We start from the raw sequence: 22954 nt of genomic DNA, 5'->3' as shown, positions 1-22954 counted from the left end.
TCCGGGTGCGGGGGGTGGGGGTGGGGGCGGGCGTGTGGCAGCAGTGGCATGGTCTCAGGAGTGTTGGCCACTTACTCAGCTTAGGTGGTCTTGGCCCAGATACCTCTTTGTGTCCCTATGAAGAGGCGAGGTATGATTCACAAACACAGCCACTGAAGCGTACTGGCCATGCCCCAACGTGGAGGGAATATAACAGTACTTAGGGTGGGGGGGGCCTTTTCCCTAACCACTCATTTTCCTAATTCTCATAGCCACTGTCCTGCCTCAGATAAGAGCCAAGGGTGGGCCAGGGCCACTATCACTGGAAGTCTAGTTCACCTTGCCAAATGCAGAGGCTTACCCCGCCCCCCACGTAGGGTAGATAGAGTCTAGCCTTAGGACTGCTGGGTGCCTTTGCCAACTGTTCGTCTCCATTTCAGTAGCTTCTTTCTTTGGCTTTCTGCCGTGGTGAATAGGCAGTAGGAATCGGGGGTCTTTTTTTCCTCACCACTGTGTGTGTGGGGGGAGGGTGGCCAAATTATTTAATCTTTCTAAACTTCAGTTGCTTTAATTACCAGGGGAGCCAAAGGATGCTACCTCATTGGGTTCTTGTGGATTAGTAGAGATAACGGGTGTCATTAAATCCATACGGCTGTTGTGCGGTTTAAATTTGGCCTGGATCCTCAGAGGGCCTGCAAACCTAACACACTGCTGACTTAAATCATCTTGCCCGACCTTTCCCTCTTCCTTTGTGGGTTCCTGGGACTGAACTGTCATTTCTTGCACTTCGGTTCTCCTTGGCAATAGAGCATAGCCCTGATCTTAAGAAAGCCTTGAGATGGATTCCTCTGACAAAGCTGACAGCTCTTCCTAGGAATGTATTTTTATTTCCTCCTTCCTCCTCCCAGGTATGCCAGAGACACTTCATCTCAGGCCCAGATTTGTGAGCCAAATTCTGAAAAGCCATGAGGCCAATCTTAGGCACGTTGCTTCCCTTTCCTGGGCTACCTTGCAGCCAGCAAACCCTTTCCTGCCCCGTGCACAAGCTCTGTGCAGTGCATTGAGTGCCCTGAGGGCGTCTTATCTCTCTGTGCCACACTGTCTAACTTCATCGTGTGGCCAGAGATTGGAGGAAAGGGGAGATTGGAGTCTGCCACAGGCCTAAGAGGCAGGGTTTGGGCTGCAGTGGTCTCAGCGTTTGCCAGGCTGGAGCGTTTGCCAGACTGTCCTGCCAGTGATACGGGCTCCAAGTCCATCCATGTTGCTGCAAATGGTAGCTGTTTGTCTTCCCCCACCGCCCTAAGGAATGTAACAGCCAGGAGTTCAGAGACACCACCTGGGGGAATCTGGATGCTTTTCTCCCAGCTGCAGTGTTTGAATCAGTCTGTGGTTTCTTTTGCCTTGTACCTGAAGTACCTCAGAGTGCTGCTGCTGTGGCTGGGCCTTGCTTGAGTGGTGCCCAGAACCCCACCTCCAGTAGCTGATGGCTCAGGAAGAAATTCATGGAGATGGAAGACCTCAGGTATTATTCTAGCTTTTTCTTTTCTCCAAACTGGGCCAGGGATGTCCTCTCGGCCTTCATCCCTCACAAACATTTCACCCTCTTTGTGGATTACTGATAAGTATTCTCATTTCAAAGGAGAGAAATATTAAAAAAAGAGTTTTAATCTTAAGGCACCAAGAATAAGCTATAGAGTTTTGGTAGGATTGCATAAATAATTGTCCTCTGAACTCTCACAATGCTTTTACATTTTTTTTTTATATATAAATTTCTTTTATTTTTGGCTGTGTTGGGTCTTCGTTGCTGCACGTGTGCTTTCTGTAGTGGTGGCGAGCAGGGGCTACTCTTCGTTGCGGTGCGCGGGCTTCTCATTGCAGTGGCTTCTCTTGTTGCAGAGCATGGGCTCTAGGCGTGCAGGCTTCAGTAGCTGTGGCCTGTGGGCTCTGGAGCGCAGGCTCAGTAGTTGTGGCGCACGGGCTTAGTTGCTCTGCGGCATGTGGGATCTTCCTGGTCCAGGGCTTGAACCCATGTCCCCTGCATTGACAGGTGGATTCTTAACCACTGCACCACCAGGGAAGCCCTACGTTTCTTATAGCAGTTACTGTTTTGGTCATACTTTCTCATCTCTTAACATCTCTGAGATCTATCTCATCTCCCTCGCCCTTCAGCATTCAGTGGTGCCTAGTGTAAAACCCTTAGGTAGGGCCTGGCCCGCAACAGGTGCTCAGTAATGTTAGAGTGGGAGAGGCACAACCCATCCCTGTAAAGGCTTGATCAGTCAGCCTCAGGATTTAAACCCTGCCCCCTTGAATCACATTTCCTTATGCATGGTTGTTTTCCTGTCTTTGAGGTATTTTTTCTTCCTTTAAAACAAAACGTCAACTCTATCGGCTTCATGATTAGGGGAGAGACCTCTGTTATATATCAGGCAAATCTCACTATTCACTTCTTTTAAACTTTTAAAAAGTATTTTAAAAATTGAATTCTTTAAATTCAATAGTGCTTTACAATTTTCAAAAGTTTCACACCATTTCATATAATCCTATAACACTTCCCCCCCACCCCCGCCCCTGTACTGCCCCTCTCCTTTCCCTCTCCCCACTGGTAACCACAAGTTGGTTTCTCTCTATCACTAAGTCTGCTTCCTTTTGTTTTATTCACTAGTTGTATTTTTTAGAGTCCACATGTAAGTGGTATCATACAGTATTTGTCTTATTTCACTTAGCATAATGCTCTCCAAGTCCATCCATGTTGCTGCAAACGGCAAATTTTCATTTTTTATGGCTGAGTGGAATTCTATTATATATATTTATATACCACATCTTCCTTTATCCATTCATCTGTTGATGGACGTTTAGGTTGTTTCCATACCTTGGCAATTGTAAATAATGCTGCTATGAACATTGGAGTGTAATGCTATTCACTTTTGTTCTGTTCAATCACAATGATCTTTCAGGAAAAATGAATCTGATCCTGTTACCTTCAAACTTAAAAACCTTTAATAGCTTGCATTTACGTCTTATTTATTTATTTATTTATTTATTTATGGCTGTTGGATCTTCATTGCTGTGCGCGGGCTTCCTCTAGTTGCAGCAAGCGGGGGCTACAGTTCACTGCCGTGCACGGGCTTCTCACCATGGTGGCCTCTCTTGTCAAGGAGCACAGGCTCTAGGCACGTGGGCTTCAGTAGTTGTGGCACGCAGGCTCAGTTGTGGCTCGTGGGCTCTAGAGCACAGGATCAGTAGTTGTGGCGCACGGGCTTAGTTGCTCCGCGGCATGTGGGATCTTCCCGGACCAGGGCTGGAACTCGTGTCCCCTGCACTGGCGGTGGATTCTTAACCACTGCGCCACCAGGGAAGTCCCCCAGTTAGTCTTAAAGATGAAATTCCTTAACACAGCGCACAAGGCTCTCGTGAACTGTGCTGGAACTTACCTCTTCAGATTTCTGCTACACAGATTTCTCCTGCCACAGAGCTCCCTTTCTGGTTCCTAATGGGCACCACACTCTTCCTTTATCAGGATCCTTCACATATGTTGTTTCAACCTGGAATAGCACCTGCCCCCCCGCCAACCTGTCCCCCAAAGTCAGTCACTATTTACATGTTTTCAAGGCACCCTGTACTTGTCCCTCTGTTGTGCTTATGACAGACGTGGTCAAAGTTTGCTTCTCAACTAGGAATCACATGTCTCATTCATCACCCAAGTCTTGGCCCAGAAGCAATTCAAATCACTGATGAATGGATACCAGAGCTTTTAGTGTGAGAGGCCTAGTGGGACTCTAAAATGGTCTACAATGAGCAACTTGGTCTTGGTGAATAAAAGGAATTTTGTACCCATAACATGCAATTTCTAAACTGAGGTTTAGAAATAAACCTATTTGTTCCTATTCAACAGTCCTCTTATGTTGGCTGAAAACTAACCCCTTTCCCAGTGTCATCTGTTTTGGGTAGAGTGAAAGGATTTTCTAAGGGAGAAATATTTTATATGATTCTTCAAGGCTTTTCTCCTCCTAAGAAACTTACAATACTTTACCATTTATCATTTTCTAAATTAATTTATTTTTTTGGCCACACCACAGAGCATTCGGGATCTTAGTTCCCCGACCAGGGATCAAACTCATGCCCCTCTGCAGTGGAAGTGCAGAATCTTAACAGCTGTACCAACGGACCAACGGAAGTCCCTACTTTACCATTTAAACTGTGCTGTGCAATAGTTTCCACTAGCCACATGTGGCTAATTATAATTAAAATAAAAACTTTTTTCTCAGCTTCACTAGGCACATTTCAAGTACTTAACACATGTGGCTAGTAGCTACAAATTGGACAGCACAGATATAGAACACTTCCAACACTGCCAAAGTTTTACTGGACAGTGATGTAAAACTGTTTTGCAGGATCCAATTTTTTTTCTAGCTTGTCCTGCCAGTGATATGGAAATCAAGATATGTTAAATTTCTATGTTAACTTAGCACAGAGGGGGACCAGAGATTTTGGGGAGGCTAACAAAAGCTGTACATACTTTATTTCTTTGCTCTGCCCGATGCCTTGCAGGTCAATCACAAGGAAATCCCAGTATCTCTTGCCTTCTTTTTTGTAAAACAAGGACAATCCTGCCTCCTTGGGGAATACTGGAGCTAACATGGATATTGTATATACATCATCACTAGTTGGAGTGTGTGCACAGAGAGATTAACCTCTCCAGATTGTTGTATCCTACCCCCAAAAAATCAAGGAAAAGTTTTGCTTCACCTATGTCAAAAGTATTTTAAGTACAAAATATGTGGGGAAAGTACTGTATAATTGTTAGATAAAGGTTCACAGAATTTATATCACCATGTGATACAGGATATAATAAAGCTTAAGTGGGGTTGAGTCCATCATTAAACTTGTTTTATGAGGATCTAAGCAATGATAAGAAAATAGCATGTCCATAAATCTTTAAAAAAAATTTCTAGAGGACACATTTTATTGCAGAATATTATCACTGCCAGTTATGAATACCCTACTTGCTTTTCTGCTCAAAATACACGTTTCTCCGTATCATCAAAACTATTGTATTCACTTTAGCCAAAGTCTAATCCTAGTTTAATCCTAGTTCATTTAAATGAACATGTACTATGAAGTCAAAGTGAGAATCTGACAGGTCCTTTGTTCTGGCTCAGCCTTTTCCTGATGCAGGGTTCTCTCTGTGGGGCTTACTTCTATCACTACTAACCTGGGTTTGCTGGCCTGTAAAAGGGAAAAAGCAGCTCTGGTTATTTAGAGAGAAGCAGCTGACTACCAGGTATAGCATATTTATCAATGTCTCAAGATGCTGGCTCACTTATCTCCACTTATTGCTGCAGCCATACTACTTATCTCACTAAATCCTTCCTTGTACATCTAAATTTCAGATATCTATTCTGTCACTGAAGTTTGTGGTTTGAGCACAACTGAAAAAGAACCAGAATATATTGGTGGTAAATAACAGTCACACAAATACAAAAAGATACTTAAGTGTTAGAAACGTTTATTTGTCAAAATATTAAAAAAAAAGGGGGGGGAGAAGTGGAGTAAAACAAGGCTAAATTTCAGCTAATGCTGTACCATGATCACAGGTCAGACATAAAAAAACAAAACAAAACAAACAAAACAACAACAACCAAAACCCCAATGGTCCTAGCAATTTCAGAAGATTAGCTTCAATGTTAGAGTCCAGAGCTAACAAAGAGTAAAAGGCTGCTTGCCACTACATGGTCATTTTAAAGGGAAAGGAGATGTTGCAGGTAGACAGGGAGAAGGGTTCAACTCCTAAGGAAAGCAAGGTAAGAGGGATTCCACTGTACAGGAAAAAGGGGATGCCAGCATAATCCTTACCTAGGGCTGCTCAGAGGCTGAGAACATAAGGAATAGAGTGAAAGGCTACAGAGACTAGTATCAGGAGGAAAGAAAAGTCAACTTAGAAGAATTAAATTAAGAAAGAAAACATAGTTGGTCACAAACTCCTTTGTTTACTGAAACATGAAGCAATGGAAACATCCCGGCAAAGGGGACCGCGCGGAGCAAGTTCTCATATATGACCGCAGCCCGAGGGTTCAGTCCGCAATTATCCTACCTGAAAGAGAGCACAACACAAGAGGCTTACACAATGCCTGGAGAGCAGCTTGGCTCCGAGTACAAGGGCCCCGGTCCCGTCCTGTATTCCAGGGGGAAAAAAAAGAACAGAACAAAACAAAACCAAGTCAGACCGGATCAAACTTACAACTCATATAATTACCTAGGAGTCTACTATGGCTATATATAGGAATTTACTTTTAGCTATATATAGAACAAGCAGCAGTCTATCTGGAAGACTGCTGTGTTGGTGATAAACATATCTTTCTCACTTTCTCACCAATCTTTTAGGCAAGACTACGTCTGTGATACAAGGCTACTGTCGCTGCAACAAAGGGCATACAGGTATTATCAAGAACCATAATTTATCCAGAACAATCAGAAGATGCCAAGGTCTCAAATATGGCCAACTGCACTCTTCTAAATTTGTCTCATTTTTAATCTTTCATAGTGAACAAATTTTCAGAAATGACAATCACAAAGGGTATCAAGGAGTGGTTCATTCATCCTCCAACATATCTGCATATCATACTGTCACAGATTTAGAGCCATAATTCCAGTAGTTCCTTTAATTGACCAAATCTCCCTTACCAAATCAAAAGAAGAAATCCTAAATTCTCTAATTCTTCCACTGATGATGGGAACTCCAGACACCAATGGCTGGGGGAAAAAAAAAGTTAACTCACACCAAGTTCCTCTACTTATTACAGACAAAGGGCCAAATCTTGGTCTTGATCTGTGCCAATCGACTTCAAAAGTTGTGACGTTCTTGAATCAGTTCTGCTAGGGTGAGACCCGAATTTGGATCCCCAACAGTTCTGGAGTATTTCATCCTGGCAGCCTCATTAACATCAGGCTCCTGGGACTGCAACCAACTCAAGGTTATTCAGTCCATTTGAGGTTCACACCTGGAAGGTAAGTTTCTTTAAAAGTCATCACTAAAAAGAGGTTAGTTGAACAACCACTGCTCGCACTCAAAAATCACTTAAAAATACCTTAGCAATACCCTTTAAAGACCACAATATACACTAATTTAATATTTAACTTTGGAACATATCTGAGATAAATATAAGTTATCCGATAGAAGATACCACCTTACTTTAGAGGCATATCCTACTTCATGGCAGATTCAGCAGCAATAAAAGTAAAAATTAATGGCAAACTACACTAGTTGTAAGACTGTCCTCTTCATGCACATGAACACACACTACACAGCAGTCTCAGGGGATCGATCCGTCTTGTCATGGTCATATAGGACATAACTTATCACAGGTTCACATCATATTTGCTTCCCACTATGTAAAAGGGCAAATTCCTGTCACTTGGTTTTCTTCTACACATATACCAAAGGGGTACTCAGGAACCCTGAAAACTCAGTGGTAACTCAGTTTAACTTTGCCACGAGGCCTCCAGTTCTACTGATGGTCAATTTCAAGGCACAAGGAAAACTATGAGAGAGTTATAATGCAATTTCCACTCAGATGAAGAGATTTATCAATCTCTACATACTCCTAGTTATTCTTGACATTCAAACATCTTTGCTATACATTTTCTGAAGTAGGAAAAATTGCAAGGTTACCACCAATGGTACTTACACACATCAGAAAATTACCTGTTTTATCTAGCTCCTTAAACGTTCCTCTCAAACAAAAAAATTTGCTGGAAGAAATGGGAAGTGTCAGGCTCTAAATGACAGCATCATAAGCCATGCAGAAATACGGCTTAAGTGCCCACACAGAACACGATGCTCTGGATTACTAACAAGGAAGGGACTCCATGGGACAATGGCATCAAAACGTTCTGCTTTCAGGCAAGTATCCTGGAACTAAACACCTAGAATTTAGAGGATTTTATTTGGCTTACAGATATGTTAGAAGAGTTTCCTCTGATAAAGGCTCATGACCGAAGTAGTAGTTTTATTAGCAAATTGGATGTCTGAAGTTACAGCTTAAATTCTCACTGGTGACATTCATTATTAACTCCTGAACCTGCACTCTTCAGCGTACACGACAGTGACTTTTGTGGTGGGAAGAGAAAGTGGTTTTGGACTCAGGCACGCCTGAGTTTGAATTCTGGCTCTACCTCTCAATTACCAGGTGACTTTAGGCAAAGTACTTTACCCCTCTGAGCCTTAGTTCCCTTCTCCATAAAAGAAGATATCTTAAAGGCCAGCTGTATAATTAAATGATATAATGTACAAAGAGGGCACTCAGCAAGTGTTAGTTCTCTTAACTATGTCTCTGTAACCCAGATCTGCTTACACTTGATTAAAGAAAAATATTCTCACTAACAAACTGAGTTGCTATTGTTCTCTCAGAAGGGCCAAGTTGGTTGGTTGGAGTTGTAAACTAAAACCTCGACAGGCCAAATGAACCCCTGGCCTAAGTTAGAGAAATACTTAAGACTAACATGCAATTTATACCTTTTGGATACTGTCCTGACAGCAAACGGGTGGCTTTAGCCTCCTCTATGTGCCACAGGTCTCCCTCCTGGGGAACTAAATGGAATCTCTTAACCACACCCACCCCACTCTCACCTCCAGTTTTTAAAAGGCTGAGTACCGTGCTCGGTCCACATACTGCTCCCGCTCATACCGGGCCATGTCATACAGAGAATTCCGTGCAGCTGCTGAAGCCTGAGACAGCTCACTCTCTGGCCCATAACCGTAGCCCTCTCCAACTGTGGGGAGCACAGCTGCAGCACGACGCAGGGGGCTCCTGTCCCTTCCATAATAGGAGGAAGTGGTGGCAGCGGCAGCAGCCATAGCAGCTGAGGTGGCAGCAGCGCCTGAGTTTGGCAACAGGTGTCTGTCGTAGGGATCAACAGAAGTGGAGTTGAGGTGACTGGTCACAGCTGTGCTCTGGACTTGAGGCAGATGGGACATGGTCTGCTCTGCGTAGTTGTACGCGGAAGCTGCTGCTGCTGCTGCCACTGCCTCGTAAGAACGGACTCGGTAACGCTTATAGTAGTCGAGCGCTCCATACGCATCGTTGTAATACATGGATTCCCCGTAGCCCATGGCGTAAGGTGTGCGCACTGCTCCATACTGTTCGTTATACTGCTCGGTAAAGTCCGCCACACGACCCGTACGATCTACCGGACACTCTTTGGACCAGTGCCCCTCTTTCCCACACCGATAGCAGCCACTCTGGTCTCCCATCCCAGGGGCAGTCCGAAGCCGGCTGGTAGACAACTGCACGTGCATTCGTTTGCCTTGAGGAAATAGATGTAAGAAGATTTATTATAACTCATTGACATTCTTTATCCTCCCCAAAATGAAAGTGAACTAGTTGGCAAAAGACACGCAAACATACGCACACTCCTGCAACCCTATTTCAGCAATCCCCTCCAAAAGAAGTTGAAGTTTTAACAGATGAAAGCTAGAAAATTTGAGTTCTCAGAAACCAGTCAATACTTTCTACTTACACCAGTAGATCGGGATTCCCTCCTACCTCTGTCTCCACAACTTTCTTCTCCAACACAGAAATTGAGAAAGTTTCCACTTTTCACTACTAAGACTATTATCAATTCTAACCATTCAAAACCTGACAGTTTTTCCAAATCAAATATCCAACAAAACCTCAGTTATGCCAGAGGAAAGCATCCTACCTCTTACTGATTTACTCAGGGCCACATAAGGCCTGAGCATTTACTGTAGCTTAAAAACCACAGCAGGGCTTCCCTGGTGGCGCAGTGGTTGAGAGTCCGCCTGCCGATGCAGGGGACACAGGTTCGTGCCCCGGTCCGGGAAGGTCCCACATGCCGCGGAGCAGCTGGGCCCATGAGCCATGGCCGCTGAGCCTGCGCGTCCGGAGCCTGTGCTCCGCAACGGGAGAGGCCACAACAGTGAGAGGCCCGCGTACCGCAAAAACAAAACAAAAAAAACCCCACAGCCATATGCTGTCCATCTTGTTTCCTCCAGCCATTTTTGCGGGTGTCACCAGAAGGCTATGTTGGGTACACAAATCATACCTGGCTCATCATCTGCTTCAACTCTAGTACCTCTTAAGAGTTTGTTATAAGACCCTCCACATTTCAACCCCACCCCCACTTTTTTCAGCAAGGGTGAACCCATGCCTACTGTGGAAAAGAAAACTACTTGACCTAGGCCTGTCAACAGCTAGAATTAGATCTTGAAGCAGTACTGGTTTCTTAGGGACAGTGTGCTTCCATGTAATGGAATGATCGGCATTTCATCCTACTATGTAGTTTACAATTCTTTATAAGGGATTTTCTACTTGTTAGAAAAATGCAGCATTTGCCTAAAGGCTTCTGGGCACCCATACAAACAAGCCACATCCATATTTCCAGAAAATGACCAGAACGAGGAACAGCTAAGAGAAGAAACAATCTTTGCCCTGGCCGTGTGTACCATAAAGCCCAGGGACCCTTACTAATGAAAGCATCCAAGGTCTTTAAAAGCAGTTTTAGAAAGGCATATTCTTGGCAGCATTTAGTGCCAAACTGCCTAAGACTTTGGAGATCAAGTCAGTGCTTTACAAATTGTAGCCAAAAGGCAGCCAGTACAGACGCAGAGAACATCACTCTAAAGGGCGGCTCAGAACAAATCCCCCCTCCACGATCAGTAAGTTGCTCTCTCTTTAACAGACCTTGTTCTGGATGCAGCTATGCGATAGGAGGCCTCGTGCTCCACCATCCTGTTGGAAACAGCCCGATTCAGGACGGCAGCCAGAACAGTGCCATGCACTGACCCTGAGAGGGGAGCGGGTTAGTGCAGTAATATCACTTTAGTCAAACTCAGTTCTGCCCTATGTCCAACATTCCTACCACCCCAGTTTCTAGCAGTTGCCGCCTCAAACTTAAAACCCTTTCTTTAGCAGAAACAAAGGTGCTCAGGTTTTTACTTCCAGCTGCTAGTACAGAGGCAGCATCCACCATCAACACTGATACCGTCAACAGATACCAAATGGCAATAATTCTCTGAAAGCAGCAGTTAGCCATGCCAGTATTTTCAGAGATTTAGATACTCCCATTCTTAGAAGTTATTATGGGCCAAATGCTAACTGTGCTTAGAACAGAAACACACGGATTTTTGCCCCAATTTATATCCCAAATGTAGAATTCTCTATAATTTAGACTGGAGGATTACAAGTTAACTTGGCTTTCAAACATGCATGGTGACATTAATCTGTGTGAAAGACACAAACTGTGCTCCAATTCTGAAGTCAGTGTAACAATGCCAATCTAAAAAACAGCCAATCCAGAGAACTAGAGGTACATTTTTAAGGAAAATATTTAACTTGCTCCTTTATAGATTATGGGTCCATTTTTTTGAGAAATAAAACCCAGTTTTTTTTGCCCCCACTTTGATGTTTCTATTAATACATCCAGTCTTCACCACTGATTTAGAGTGGAACTCAGAAGTTTATAAACATCTGTGGCAAAATCTACCTCTGTAGTAGCGGTGAAAAGGATTCAGGTAAAAAAATTTTTTTACCTAGAACTAAAAGATCTGCAACAGAAGTGACAGGTTTTTTTTTCACATAATCTTTCCAGAGGTTGTAACTAGGCTTTTAATTTAAATCCCCTAAAGCAGCGGTTCCCTTTTTGGCACCAGGGACCTTTTCTGTGGAAGACAGTTTTTCCAAAGACCGGGGTAATGGGGGGGGAGGGGTTTGGATGATTCAAGCGCATTGCATTCATTGTGCACTTTGTTTCTGTTATTATTACATCAGCTCCACCTCCGATCATCAGGCATTATAGAGCCCAGGGGTTGGGGGCCCCTGCCCTAGAATTCTTATAATTGAAATATACTGTGCTTCTCTATTATCTTAAGGAACCAGGGCAAAGAAAATTGAAAGAAGATTAAATTCTACCACTCTACTACACTTTGGCTTTGGAGAGGCCAAAAACTTAAAGATTTTCTGAGATCTCCAAAAAATTACTGAGATGTGTTGCCAACATTTCCCAGAAAACCAGCACCCACAAAAGTGTTTTGTTTTGAAACAAAGAGGAGGGCAACTTGGGGTCCTCATTGCTGAGCTCCTATCAAGGGATATAGCTGATATACAACTGTACTCCAATTTAATGCTTGTTTACACATCTGAACTGTTACATATCGTTCCCAATTCAGCTGCCTGAGTTTTTACTTGGGAATAGCTTCTTTAGGGTCTTCCAATGCAAACTTGTTTGCTAACTCAATAGTGGTTCAGTTCACTGCTGCCGGCGGAGAGGAAACATCCTGAAAGACCCAGGTAAACTCAGATTCTGCTGCTTTCTTTCAGAAGTCATACAATGAGGAAGCCTATGGCAGCCATTAACACATAAAGGTTCAAAAGATGCCCAAAGTGGCACTCTTAAGAGGCCCCCTTCATTAGGAGATGACTGAAAAGGCTTTATGGAAAAATGTGACAAATTGGTATTTAGATTGTATTTTCTGTAAAACTGCAACTTATTATCCAATGCTAAACTTTCTCTTGTCATCTGGAAAAAAAACAGAGCTGGTTATAAAAATGTCTGCACGTACGTACCGTACGCCGTTGAGTGCTTTTTCCAGGGGCCCAGGCTAAGAACATGAAAAACCAAATAAAGGATCCTTTTCTTCCAATAAAGACATTAAAAAAAAATCTCATGGATCATTGCGTTACTCAGATATCCGCTTCCTGAAGTAATTAAACTCACTATATTAAAACAAACATTCCTTTCAAGCCCACTCCCCGCAATTAACTGATTTCCACATACTTATTTTGGTCCCTACCCTTTTATTTAATTGCATATTAAAAAGGCAAGAACATGCAGTATTATACTAGAATACCAATGCACTTTGTACCTGACTTTAACTGCACTTTTTACATTTTGCTTGTTACTTGTCAAGAGAGAACCCCCATTTCCCCAACACTGTCCATTCACGATCCCCTCCCTCATCAAATGAAAATAATTAAGAATATTTTTAAAGCTGTCTGAAGTGCAACAGCTAATAATGAAAGCCAACTATTACATTTTAAGTAAGTTTCTAACCTTAACAGAAACACTCATTGTTGCAAACACCACTCACCTTTCATCATACAGTGCTTTTACTGTTAAAACACTTTCACATCTTATTACCTCATTCTAGCCTCACTACCATCCTGTGAAGGAGGTACGGCAGGGATCATTAATTCTATTTTATAAGTGGGGAGAATGAAGCATTAAGAGGTTAAAACACTTGTCCAAAGTCATACGACAAGTTAACGGTAGAAAGTATCTACAACTTTTGCCCTGTGCTTTAAACAGTAGCTAAAGGCCAAGACAACACTGGCTGAGGCCAGAGATCTCTGACGCACCATTTGTAATCTACTATTTGCAAACTTTCTTACCCTTTTCTGGTCATTTTTTCCTCTTCTCCATTTCTTTTCTGTTTTCTAGGTTTAGTAGAGGACCCTTAAGTACTTCTTAACAACCCTTTTAGTGGCACTCAGAGAAAAAATGGTCTTAAAATATGAACCTGAAAAGCGGCTATAAACGTGCGGTCCAAGATGATAGAGTCAACCAAAAACATGAAGAACAGCGTTGTACAACAGAACCTTCTGTGACGATGGAAACGTTCCATACCTGCACTAACACACTAACCACTAGCCTCATACGACTTCTGAGTGCTTGAAATGTGCGCAGCACAACTGAGAAACTGAATTTTAAAATTTATTTAATTTCAATTTAATAGCCACATGTGGCTAGTGGCTACTATATTAGCACAGTCCTAGAGAGTCTTCAATCAACCTCTTGTGGTATTAATGACAACGTATGTATGTTTATTAATGACATAAGTAATTTGATACAACACCCTTACTGGAATCTTCTCAGAAGCAGGACCATCATTCCTATTCAACCTGATATTTTTAGAAATTTACTTTTTTCCCCTTAGGGTTAAATAGTAGTAGATGGAGCAGAATAGTCCATGGCGCATGGCTTTTGGCTCTGCTTGTATAGTTCAGACCGAACAAACCTGAGTACTCAAAAGATACTCCCCCAAATCCAGATTCACCACCCAGATTTATAATATAGGGATTCTTCGAGATGTCTTCATTGTTCTTTCCCACCACAGCCCAAGGCAGTAAAGAGTATAAACCCTAAGCATTTAAACTCTCAAAAGAAGGCTTCCTTGTCATAACAGAAAAAGCAGGTAACCACAGACCTTTATCCTCCCTTCTCCCATAAGATACTCATTTGCCCAGGCAGATTAAACTTCCAACAGCACCCAAATGAATGATGGCCTGCAGGTGCAGGATAAAGTAACCCACCGTCTGCAATTCTACAAAGTTGTTGAGGAACATCTTGGCAAATGTGAAAAGGAGAAGTGTTTGCTTCTCCAAGAGTAAGCTGTGCTTAAGCGTGGTAAACATACAATCTTTCTATCATTTCCGGCTAAAACGGAATGGAAGAAACCACCCTGCCAGCCCCATAGTCCTGTGTTCTTGCCTCTGTCTAGAGCTAGACCCCACTCAGTTTTGCCACCCAGGCCCCAGAGCAGTTCACCTTGAAACTCTGTGTTGTCAAGGCCCCTGATGGCCTCCACTGCATCCTCTGCCCGCTCCATGTGTACGAAAGCATAATCTTTCACGATGTCACATTCGATGACTGGACCATACTCCTCAAACTTGGCCCGAAGCTCTTGGTTGGTACAAGTAGGACTGATGTTGCCTACATGCAACTTGGTTGAAGCTTTGCTCTTATTCTTGCTGGCTTCCACATTGATGTTCACCCCATGCAGCTTGTAGTGGTGCAGGTTGCGTATGGCATCCTCTGCCGCCGTCTTGTCCTCTATGTGCACAAAGCCGTAGTTCTTAATGATGTCACACTCCAGCACCTTCCCATACTGCTCGAAGAGTGAGCGGATCTCCTGCTCTGTGGCCTCCCGGGGCAGGTTTCCAATGAACAGCTTCACCATCCTGACAAGAGCCTGGAAAAGAAAGGAGATTTCCAAAAGTTAGGGGTGGAGGGAAAAATTTCAGTGCATTGCATTTTGGATTAATCCTCCAAAGTTCTTGGCACCATCAAGATCCTCATAGAGACGTTCATTATGCTTTCAACAGCAGGAGGAAACGTTTACTCTTAAGGAGTAGTGTGAGTTGTGTGTGACACGCGAACAGGTCGGGTGTCAGCAGGCAGTGCACAGCCCATCATCTCCGTTAAATGAGGCGCATTTTAGGTAACACGGTTAGCTGAAAATACTCTCTTTGGGAGGCAGGTAAGAGAAGAGTCCAAGCAGGGGGCAAGAGGCATATATCTTACTGCCCCTGCTAACAAGGTTTTGGAGGGAAATCTGTGTACCTCTCTTCCGTGCGGCATCACCTTTCAAGATACTCTAAGAATTAAAAGGCCCCCTTTGCCCCACCCTGGGACACCCACGCCCCAGCGGCCCAACTCCAGTTCCTTCGCCCCAACAAAGACTCGACCCGACCTCTGCCCCGCCCCCTCCGGAAACCCGGCCCCGCCTCCTCCCGGTGTCTTCCCCGGACCTCCCGCAGCAAGAGGAGAAACCCTAACCCAGGACCAGCCCCGTCAGCCAGGGGCCGGCCCGGCCCTCTCTCAGACTCCCCACACACCCACAAGAACGCCTCGCACCTCCGGCTGGCGGCGACGGCGGCGGCGGCTCCCGCGTCAGAGAGAACCCTACAAAATGGCGACGGCCGCTCGAGCCTCAGCGTGACCGGGCCCTTTCTCGCGCGCCAGCTCACGCACGCGCGAGTGCGCACTGCCCCGCCTCACCCTCGCGGGAGCCGGACGACCAATCCCGCGGCCGCATACAAATGGCTGCCCCGGGCTCTGCTCCCAGTCGCCCGGATACGGGGGCGGGGCCAGCTGGTGACGGTACTGCGGGCGGAGGTCAGCCCGCCCCCTGGCCTGACTAGCCAATCACCACCTTGGAAGGTGGGCGGTCGTCGCTCAAGCGTCAGAAGGTTTCTGGACGCAACCACTGACTTGGTGAAATCAGAAGCCCGGGAGAATCGCTAAGCATCACAATGGATCGTGCTGTTGGGCCATGTCGGGGAGCGGGGGTGGGGGAGGAAGGCGGCTGCTGATGACAAAGGGTTATCTCACTGGGCCCCTTAAAAGGGGGTTTTCTTAGCGCCTGCCAGCTTCTATGGCAGTTTGGGACAACATTTTAGAAATAGAGGCGCGCCACATTTTAAGCCAACCTAGTCTTTTTTTAGTAGAGCGTTTATACATAATTTAAAAATTTTAAATTGCAAACACGTTATGCATTGGTGAGGAAAAGGAGAACCAAAGATGGCAGAGCTGAGATGGCTCTAAGAGGCATTCTATCCTAGCTGCACTTAATCAGTCAAGTTTTGTCACATATACACGAAGGCTGGTTTTCTCTCCCTAGCTAGAGAATTAAGCTCTAATTGTGTGTCTTTCACAGTTCCTGATCCGTGGTGAGCACACCAAAGGAGGCCCAGAGAGGTTTCTTGTTTTGGGGGTAGGCCAGGTCTCCGTGTCCACACCAAGCTGCTGGAGGACTGGGCAACTGAGTCCCTGAGCACTTTCCGGCTTTCAAAATTCAGCTGTGGTCCAAGGGCACCTCCTGGTGGTGAAAAGGAAGATATTGAGGTGGATTACTCTGTCACCTTTTTTTTTTTTTTTTTTGCTGTATGCGGGCCTCTCACTGCTGTGGCCTCTCCCGTTGCGGAGCACAGACTCCAGACGCGCAGGCTCAGCGGCCATGGCTCACGGGCCCAGCCGCTCCGCGGCATGTGGGATCTTCCCAGACCGGGGCACGAACCCGTGTCCTCTGCATCGGCAGGCGGACTCTCAACCACTGCGCCACCAGGGAAGCCCAACTCTGTCACCTTTTAACAAATAGAAGTTTATGGAGATTGATGGACTGAGCTTATCTCCAAGTAGAGCATGCCAGGGTGGTTGTCAATCACCATTCCTCCTTGGTATGCTTTCTGATACTGTTAGGCACAAATTCTGCAGGCTGACCTCTTCCTCTCCAACTACTTTGTTATGTTTCTTTCACTGAATTCTGTTTCCCAGCAATTTCAGAAGAGGCACTGTCCTTCCAATTCTGATAACAATCATGCTTGTCTCCCACCTAATTCTATTTACCTCTCCCCTTTCCTTCTCCTCTTGGTCGTTTCCACTTTCTCTCTACACTCAGACTTTTAAAACATGTATAGGGATCTCCTTGCTCATATCTGAAATAGCTTTCACTCATCTTCACTGTTATGGTTTTTTAAGTTGGGTTTCTTCCCTGTGTTCCAGGACAGACTTCCACAAATAGAGTCTGAACCTGCTGTCACCCACCTTCGTGCACTGTGTTTCGGGTTCTGTCCTCCTCTCCAATGCCCCAAGTTTTCTGAGATCACCAAAACTAATGTCCTTTTAACAGTTTTCACCCTTCTAAAATTTTCATTCATTCACCATCCTTTTCTCCTGTGTTTTTATGCTGTTCCTCCTCATAGCTCTGACTATACCATTACATCTCCTTCCCCCCCATCTATTTCCCTGTTCTTATCTATTCCCTGTTACCTCCCTTCCCCTTCCCTCATAGGCAACCAGTAAATGAGTTTAGTATTGTTTTCTTTGTGTTCTTGCAAGACATGTCTTTTTTTTAATTGAAGTATATTTTTTTAAATGTCTTGCAAGACATGTCATTTTTTAAAATTGATTTACAATGTTGTGTTAGTTTCTGGTATACGGCAAAGTGATTCAGTTTTATATATACGTATATTCTTTTTTATATTCTTTTCCATTATAGGTTATTACAGGATATTGAATGTAGTTCCCTGTGCTATACAGTAGAACCTTGCTGTTTATCTATTTTATATACAGTAGTTTGCATCTGCTAATCCCAAACTCCTAATTTATCCCTCCCCCACCTTCCCCTTTGGTAACCGTACGTTTGTTTTCTACAAGACATGTCTTTTTAGTGCACATTTACTTTTTCCCTTTAAAAAAAGTTTTATTGTGGAAAATTTCAAAAAGGCACAAACAGAGAATACTATGCATTCCTGTGGACCCCTTACTCCTGTAAGGTTTTCACTAACTGCCTGTAAAACATCAGCTCTATGCTATGCTAATTTCATCTAATATTTATATTTAAAATTTTCCTAGATTGTCCCAAGTATCCCTTTTTACATTTGGTTTCTCCTAATATGGATATAGACAAAGCCCGCCCATTGTTCATTTGGGTAAATTAATTTTGCAAATGTTTATGTAAATTGTGTTGTATCACTGTTTCTCTTTTCACTAAGCACTAAGTTACTGTGTGGTGTCTAACTATTGAGTAATACTCCACAGTGTGCAGCCACCATATTTTGCCTATCCATCTCCCAGCATAGGACACTCAGGTTGCCTCCCAACTCCTTAGTGTTGCTATAAACAAGGTTGCAGTGGACATCCTTATGTTAATTCTGTGCGCCCTAATGGTTTGGTGTGAGAATCTGAGGGGAGATAAGCCCAGGGGTGGGATTGCTGGGTTGCTGGGTCATAGGATATACTTGGAACTAACTTGTCCAAGTAGTGTCAGGTTGTCCTCTGGAAACCAGTCTACCCTCCCACCTGAGGGGCCCTGCATCTGCCAATGTTTGCCATTATCCAGTTGTCTAATTTTGGGCAGTATAATAGGTATAAAGTGGTATATCATTGTTGCTTTAATTTGCATTTCTCTGATTACTAATGATTCTAAGCATCTCTTATTTCTCTGAAGTGTGGGAGGTTGACGCTTCTGTAACTTCCCTATTCGTATCTTTTCCCCACGTTTCTTGTCAGGTTACAGTCTCCTTTTTGTTTGCAGGATTTTCTTGTATGTTCTAGATATTAATCTCTTATTGGTTTCAAATATCTTCTCTCATTCCACCAAATTATTAACTTTGTCCATGGAGTCCTTCCTTTACTGAACAGAAATCCTTTTTTTTTTTTTTTGTGGTACGCGGGCCTCTCACTGTTGCCCTATTTACAAGTTAAAATGATAACTTCTCCATTGGTTCCTCATGCCCATATACATTTTTTTTTTTTTTTGCGGTACGCAGGCCTTTCACTGCTGCCCTATTTACAAGTTAAAATGATAACTTCTCCATTGGTTCCTCACGCCCATATACATTTCCTTCTCAAATCTCCAGTTATTGCTTTCTCCCCAAACCACAGGCTTGCCACCATGGAGTACAAATACCCAGATTCCCTGAGCATGCCGCAGTGTGTGATTTTCTCTTCCTTCATACAGTGGAGATTTTTTTTTTTTTTTTTTTTTGGGTACGCGGGCCTCTCACTGCACTGCTGCGGCCTCTGCCGTCGCGGAGCACAGGCTCTGGACACGCAGGCCCAGCGGCCATGGCTCACGGGCCCAGCTGCTCTGCGCATGGCGGACTCTCAACCACTGCGCCACCAAGGAAGCCCCACACAGTGGAGATTTTACAGTTATACCTGAAGAACAAAAGGTGTCTGTGTAGTGCTGATGTATTACTCCATTTACTCCCACGACAGATTATTCCAGTTACATTATCCACATGTTTACTTTGGCATACTGAATCTGCTCTTCTTAAGAGAAAGGGATAATTATTCTGTGTACTATCTGGTCTACCACATCTCATGTTTGGAAACGTTCTGGGCCTGCACACACCTGACCCTGTCTTTGTCATGGCTGATGATAGTCAGGGTCTGCTCAGCCAGGGCCCTTGGCCGATTATGCTAAAGATGGGGCTGCTTTCCTGGAAAGATCTCTGAGCCCCCAAAAGAAATGGTTGTTTGTATATGGGAAGCAATGAAAGAACAAAGCTTTTCCTATAGGAGGCCACCAAGGCAAATACTATTGCCCTGAAACCTCCAGTTGCCGAGCCAGAGACAAGAGGGAAAGCCCCCTGCTCCTTTTATTTATACTTCACTGGATCTAAAATACATTCTCCTGTGTTTTTGTTTACACACTTAGGATGTATCTCGTGGCTTCCCAGGGTGATGTCATTCTATTGGTCAGTGGATTGGGAACCTGTTACTTATCTGATCCCTGTCTGAACTCCCTCGATCCCCTATTGGGGTCCTCTCTATTGAGACAGAAGGTGGGGGTCAGTAATCACCACCTACATGCTCCACTCTCCGCTGTCAGGCTGAGCAGTGGCTGAGACTAGGCTGTCTTCCATTTTTGAAAACAGTTGAGAGAATCACGAGTGAAGAAAGTTGTGCACCAGGGAAGCAGTCATTCACTGCCTCAATACTGCTTGTTAATATCATGGTGAACGTCTTTGGTCTGAAAAGAGGTTTGACGCTGGTCAACGCAGCAAAGAGGAGGTCATTGTCATGGGGAAATGAGATCATGGTAGGGAGACTCACAGAATAATGTGGTTCTTGGCGGGCTTGGATGCTGGGGGCAGAGCGGGAAACCTGACACACAGGAGACCAGGGCCAGAAGGAAAAACAGGGGCATGGGCAGAGAGGCTTGTGGTCAGGAAAGCAAAGACACCCAGAGGCAGTAAGAGAAGCTGAGCTGTTTAATCACCTCCTTGGCCAGACTCAAGGCCGTGGTTGCCCCTGAACAACTCACACCCGGAAGCTGTTGAGAGTTGCTGGAGATGGAGGGGCTGCTTGAGTCAGAGGATGAGGGAGGATGGGAAGGGGGAGCTTCGGCGTCTCTGACCTGTCATCTGGCAATCTTGCCCCCAGGTCCTGCTTCAGCTCTGAGAGGTTCCTGGCTGGTCCCCAGGGGCAAGGACTGGATGGCGTGCCCTAGCTGTGGTGGGAGAATGACCCCGAGGCAGGGGCAGCCATTCCCCACGTGGCCTATGGAGAGGGTGCTGCGCTGTCTGCGCTGTGGTGGGGATAGAGGCGTAAGGCTAGGGGAGGAGGGCAGAAGCGGGGGAGTGGAATTGGGGGTTGCCTGGGCCCCACCACCAGTCTGGAATTAAATAGCAGAAGAGAAGGGTTGCCCTTGGGGACACTGACTTGTCTCCAGAGACAGTTCCTGGTGATGGGTTGACCTTGGCAACAGACCCTAGCAGCAGGCAGTTGTCCTGACAAGAGGGTGGTCCCTGTCGACAGTCCCTGGCAGTTTCCTGGACAGAGGGAGGCAGCTGGCCTGGGAGTCTCGCCCCCAACTACTTGTTCTTCTTGAAGAAGCTGAAGCGCTTTTCTCGCTCCCGTTCTCTGCCATCCTTGCTGCGAAGTATGACAGGTCCCTCCGCCCCGACCGGTGATACCGGGGGCATGGTCATGGCCCGGGTCATGCCCCGGGTGGCAGTGGGCACCGCTGGCTCTTCAGGCTCTCCAGAGGCCGAGGACACAGTGGCAATGGCTGCATTCACCACCCTCAACCACGAGCTCATCTCTGCCTGCAGTGGGGCGCGGAAAGATAACTGGTCAGCTTGGAGGATGCTATGTTTGGGTGGCTGGCTCGCCCACAGTGGGGAAGTGGAAGAGGAGGAGATGACTGCCTCATCTCACTGGAGAAAAAGACCCCTTTAAGGTAGGGAACATGTTTTGGTGTGGCCTTCACAAACATCCAGTTGGCACACTGTGGGTTGTCTGATATCGAAGAATGAGACACTTCAGACAAGGAAAAAGAGAGAGGCGAGGGAAGAAAGAAATGTACATCTGGAGGTTCTAAGACTGCCCAGAGAGAAGGGGGACACGGGAGGAGAAGGGACAGCTCACCTCATCCTTGGCCTGGAATAAATATTCTTTCCCATCCTGTAAGCTGTTGGGAGAGAGAGAAACCTCAGGGCAGAGCTGAGACTCTGATTGGCCAGATCAGGGCTGGTGAGAGCTCACTATCACCCAGAGACCAAGCTGGAGAACATGCCCGGGGACCTCAGAGCCAGATAAGACACGTTCTGCACGTTCTTCAGATTCCCAGGACTGTGCCAAAGCAAATCCTTCCTGATTGGCTGCCGAGGACCAGGGTGAGCTCACTTCCAACCCAGGCCCTGCTTTCTGCTCTGGCTGCCGGCTGGCAGGCAGGGGCAGGCCCCCGGAGGTACCTGGAGACAGGGGAGCGCCAGCATCCTGCCTCAAGACCTCCCAGGCAGGATAACTTTTCGGCTTGACAGGCCTGTGTCTTGGTGCTTCTGCTCCCCTTAGTGTGGAATACAGCCAGATCCCCCGCCTCTCCCTCCTTGACCTCTCTGTCCCCTAGTGGCTCCCCTGTGCCTTGTATCACTGTGACCTTCCCTCCCATCCTGAGGGCACGTTCCGTTCCTACCCCAGCTTGAAGACATGCTTGCGCTTTCGATAATCAAAGGCAACGCTGCCCTGGGCCCTGGCCAGGCTGACAGGCACTTCTCCGTGGTACGGCACTCCTGCACTGGCTGCCTTAGCATCCTTGTAAAAGCCAAGGCTCCCACGCCGCAGGACACAGTACACGTTCTGCCATGACCTGGGAGGGACATGTTGCAGGTGACGAGGAGGAGACGCAGGTGACCGACTGGCCTTTGAGGGGCCAGGCATCCTGGGAACAGCTTGGCTGTCCAGGGACTCCCAGTGCCACTCCTGTCATTAGGCCCATCGTCTCTACACCCTCCCGGCCCTCACCTGAGGCCCCACCTGCTCCTGAGTCCTACCCGCCCCCCCCCAAGTCTAGGAAGAGGTTCTGGGCAAGCGTCTCCAGAAGGCAGGAGCCGCAGAGGCCGCAGGCACCACATGACCCGGTACCTGTTGGCGGCCTTCTTGCCAAAGGCCTCCATCTCCTGTTTGCGGCACAGCAGCCCCTCCATCTGTTCTTGGGCAGAGAGCTCCGGGCCGCGGGTGGGCAAGGTGGCAACCCGCGCTGACTCGGATGACCTGCTCTGGGGCATTATAGGAGGGGTCGGGCCCCGTGTCCGGGTCTGCTTCTCTCCCCGTGGCCCATTGGCCTCGTCCCCAGCACCAGACCCCTGTGAAGAAAATGGTGTCTGTGTCAAAAGATAAGATGGGGGCTTCCCTGGTGGCGCAGTGGTTGAGAGTCCGCCTGCCG

The 22954-nt window shown here is 45.9% G+C and overlaps 2 protein-coding genes across 3 annotated transcripts in view; both read right to left on the bottom strand.

Annotated features, from left to right (window-relative positions):
• Positions 1-5471: 5471 nt before the first annotated feature.
• LOC103072145 (RNA-binding protein 4B) lies at positions 5472-15790 on the bottom strand. Of its 2 annotated transcripts, XM_007461927.1 has the most exons (4): positions 15634-15790; positions 14545-14968; positions 8609-9285; positions 5472-6073 (listed from the first exon to the last, which is right to left on the bottom strand). In XM_007461927.1, the coding sequence occupies exons 2-3, from the start codon at positions 14954-14956 to the stop codon at positions 8618-8620; spliced, it is 1080 nt and encodes a 359-aa protein (XP_007461989.1). In that variant the 5' UTR covers positions 14957-14968; positions 15634-15790; the 3' UTR covers positions 5472-6073; positions 8609-8617. The 2 variants fall into 2 exon arrangements, with proteins under 2 accessions (XP_007461989.1, XP_007461990.1); XM_007461928.1 differs by lacking the exons at positions 8609-9285; positions 15634-15790 and having other exon boundaries at positions 6054-6073; positions 14545-14974.
• A 5311-nt stretch (positions 15791-21101) lies between these two features.
• The window catches only part of SPTBN2 (spectrin beta, non-erythrocytic 2), a 31323-nt gene continuing 29470 nt past the window's right edge, over positions 21102-22954 (bottom strand). The window contains exons 34-37 of the mRNA XM_007461924.1: positions 22654-22874; positions 22205-22378; positions 21658-21700; positions 21102-21335 (exon numbers count right to left, since the gene is read on the bottom strand). Of these exons, the coding sequence (XP_007461986.1) occupies positions 21102-21335; positions 21658-21700; positions 22205-22378; positions 22654-22874 (672 nt within the window). The remainder of the gene's footprint in view (positions 21336-21657; positions 21701-22204; positions 22379-22653; positions 22875-22954) is intronic.

Source organism: Lipotes vexillifer, unplaced genomic scaffold (genome assembly GCF_000442215.2).
Source record: "Lipotes vexillifer unplaced genomic scaffold, Lipotes_vexillifer_v1.1 scaffold1129, whole genome shotgun sequence".
NCBI classification, from domain to species: Eukaryota; Metazoa; Chordata; class Mammalia; order Artiodactyla; family Lipotidae; genus Lipotes; species Lipotes vexillifer.
Note: the sequence above shows the minus strand (reverse complement) of the source record. Positions and strands in the feature narration are given on the sequence as shown.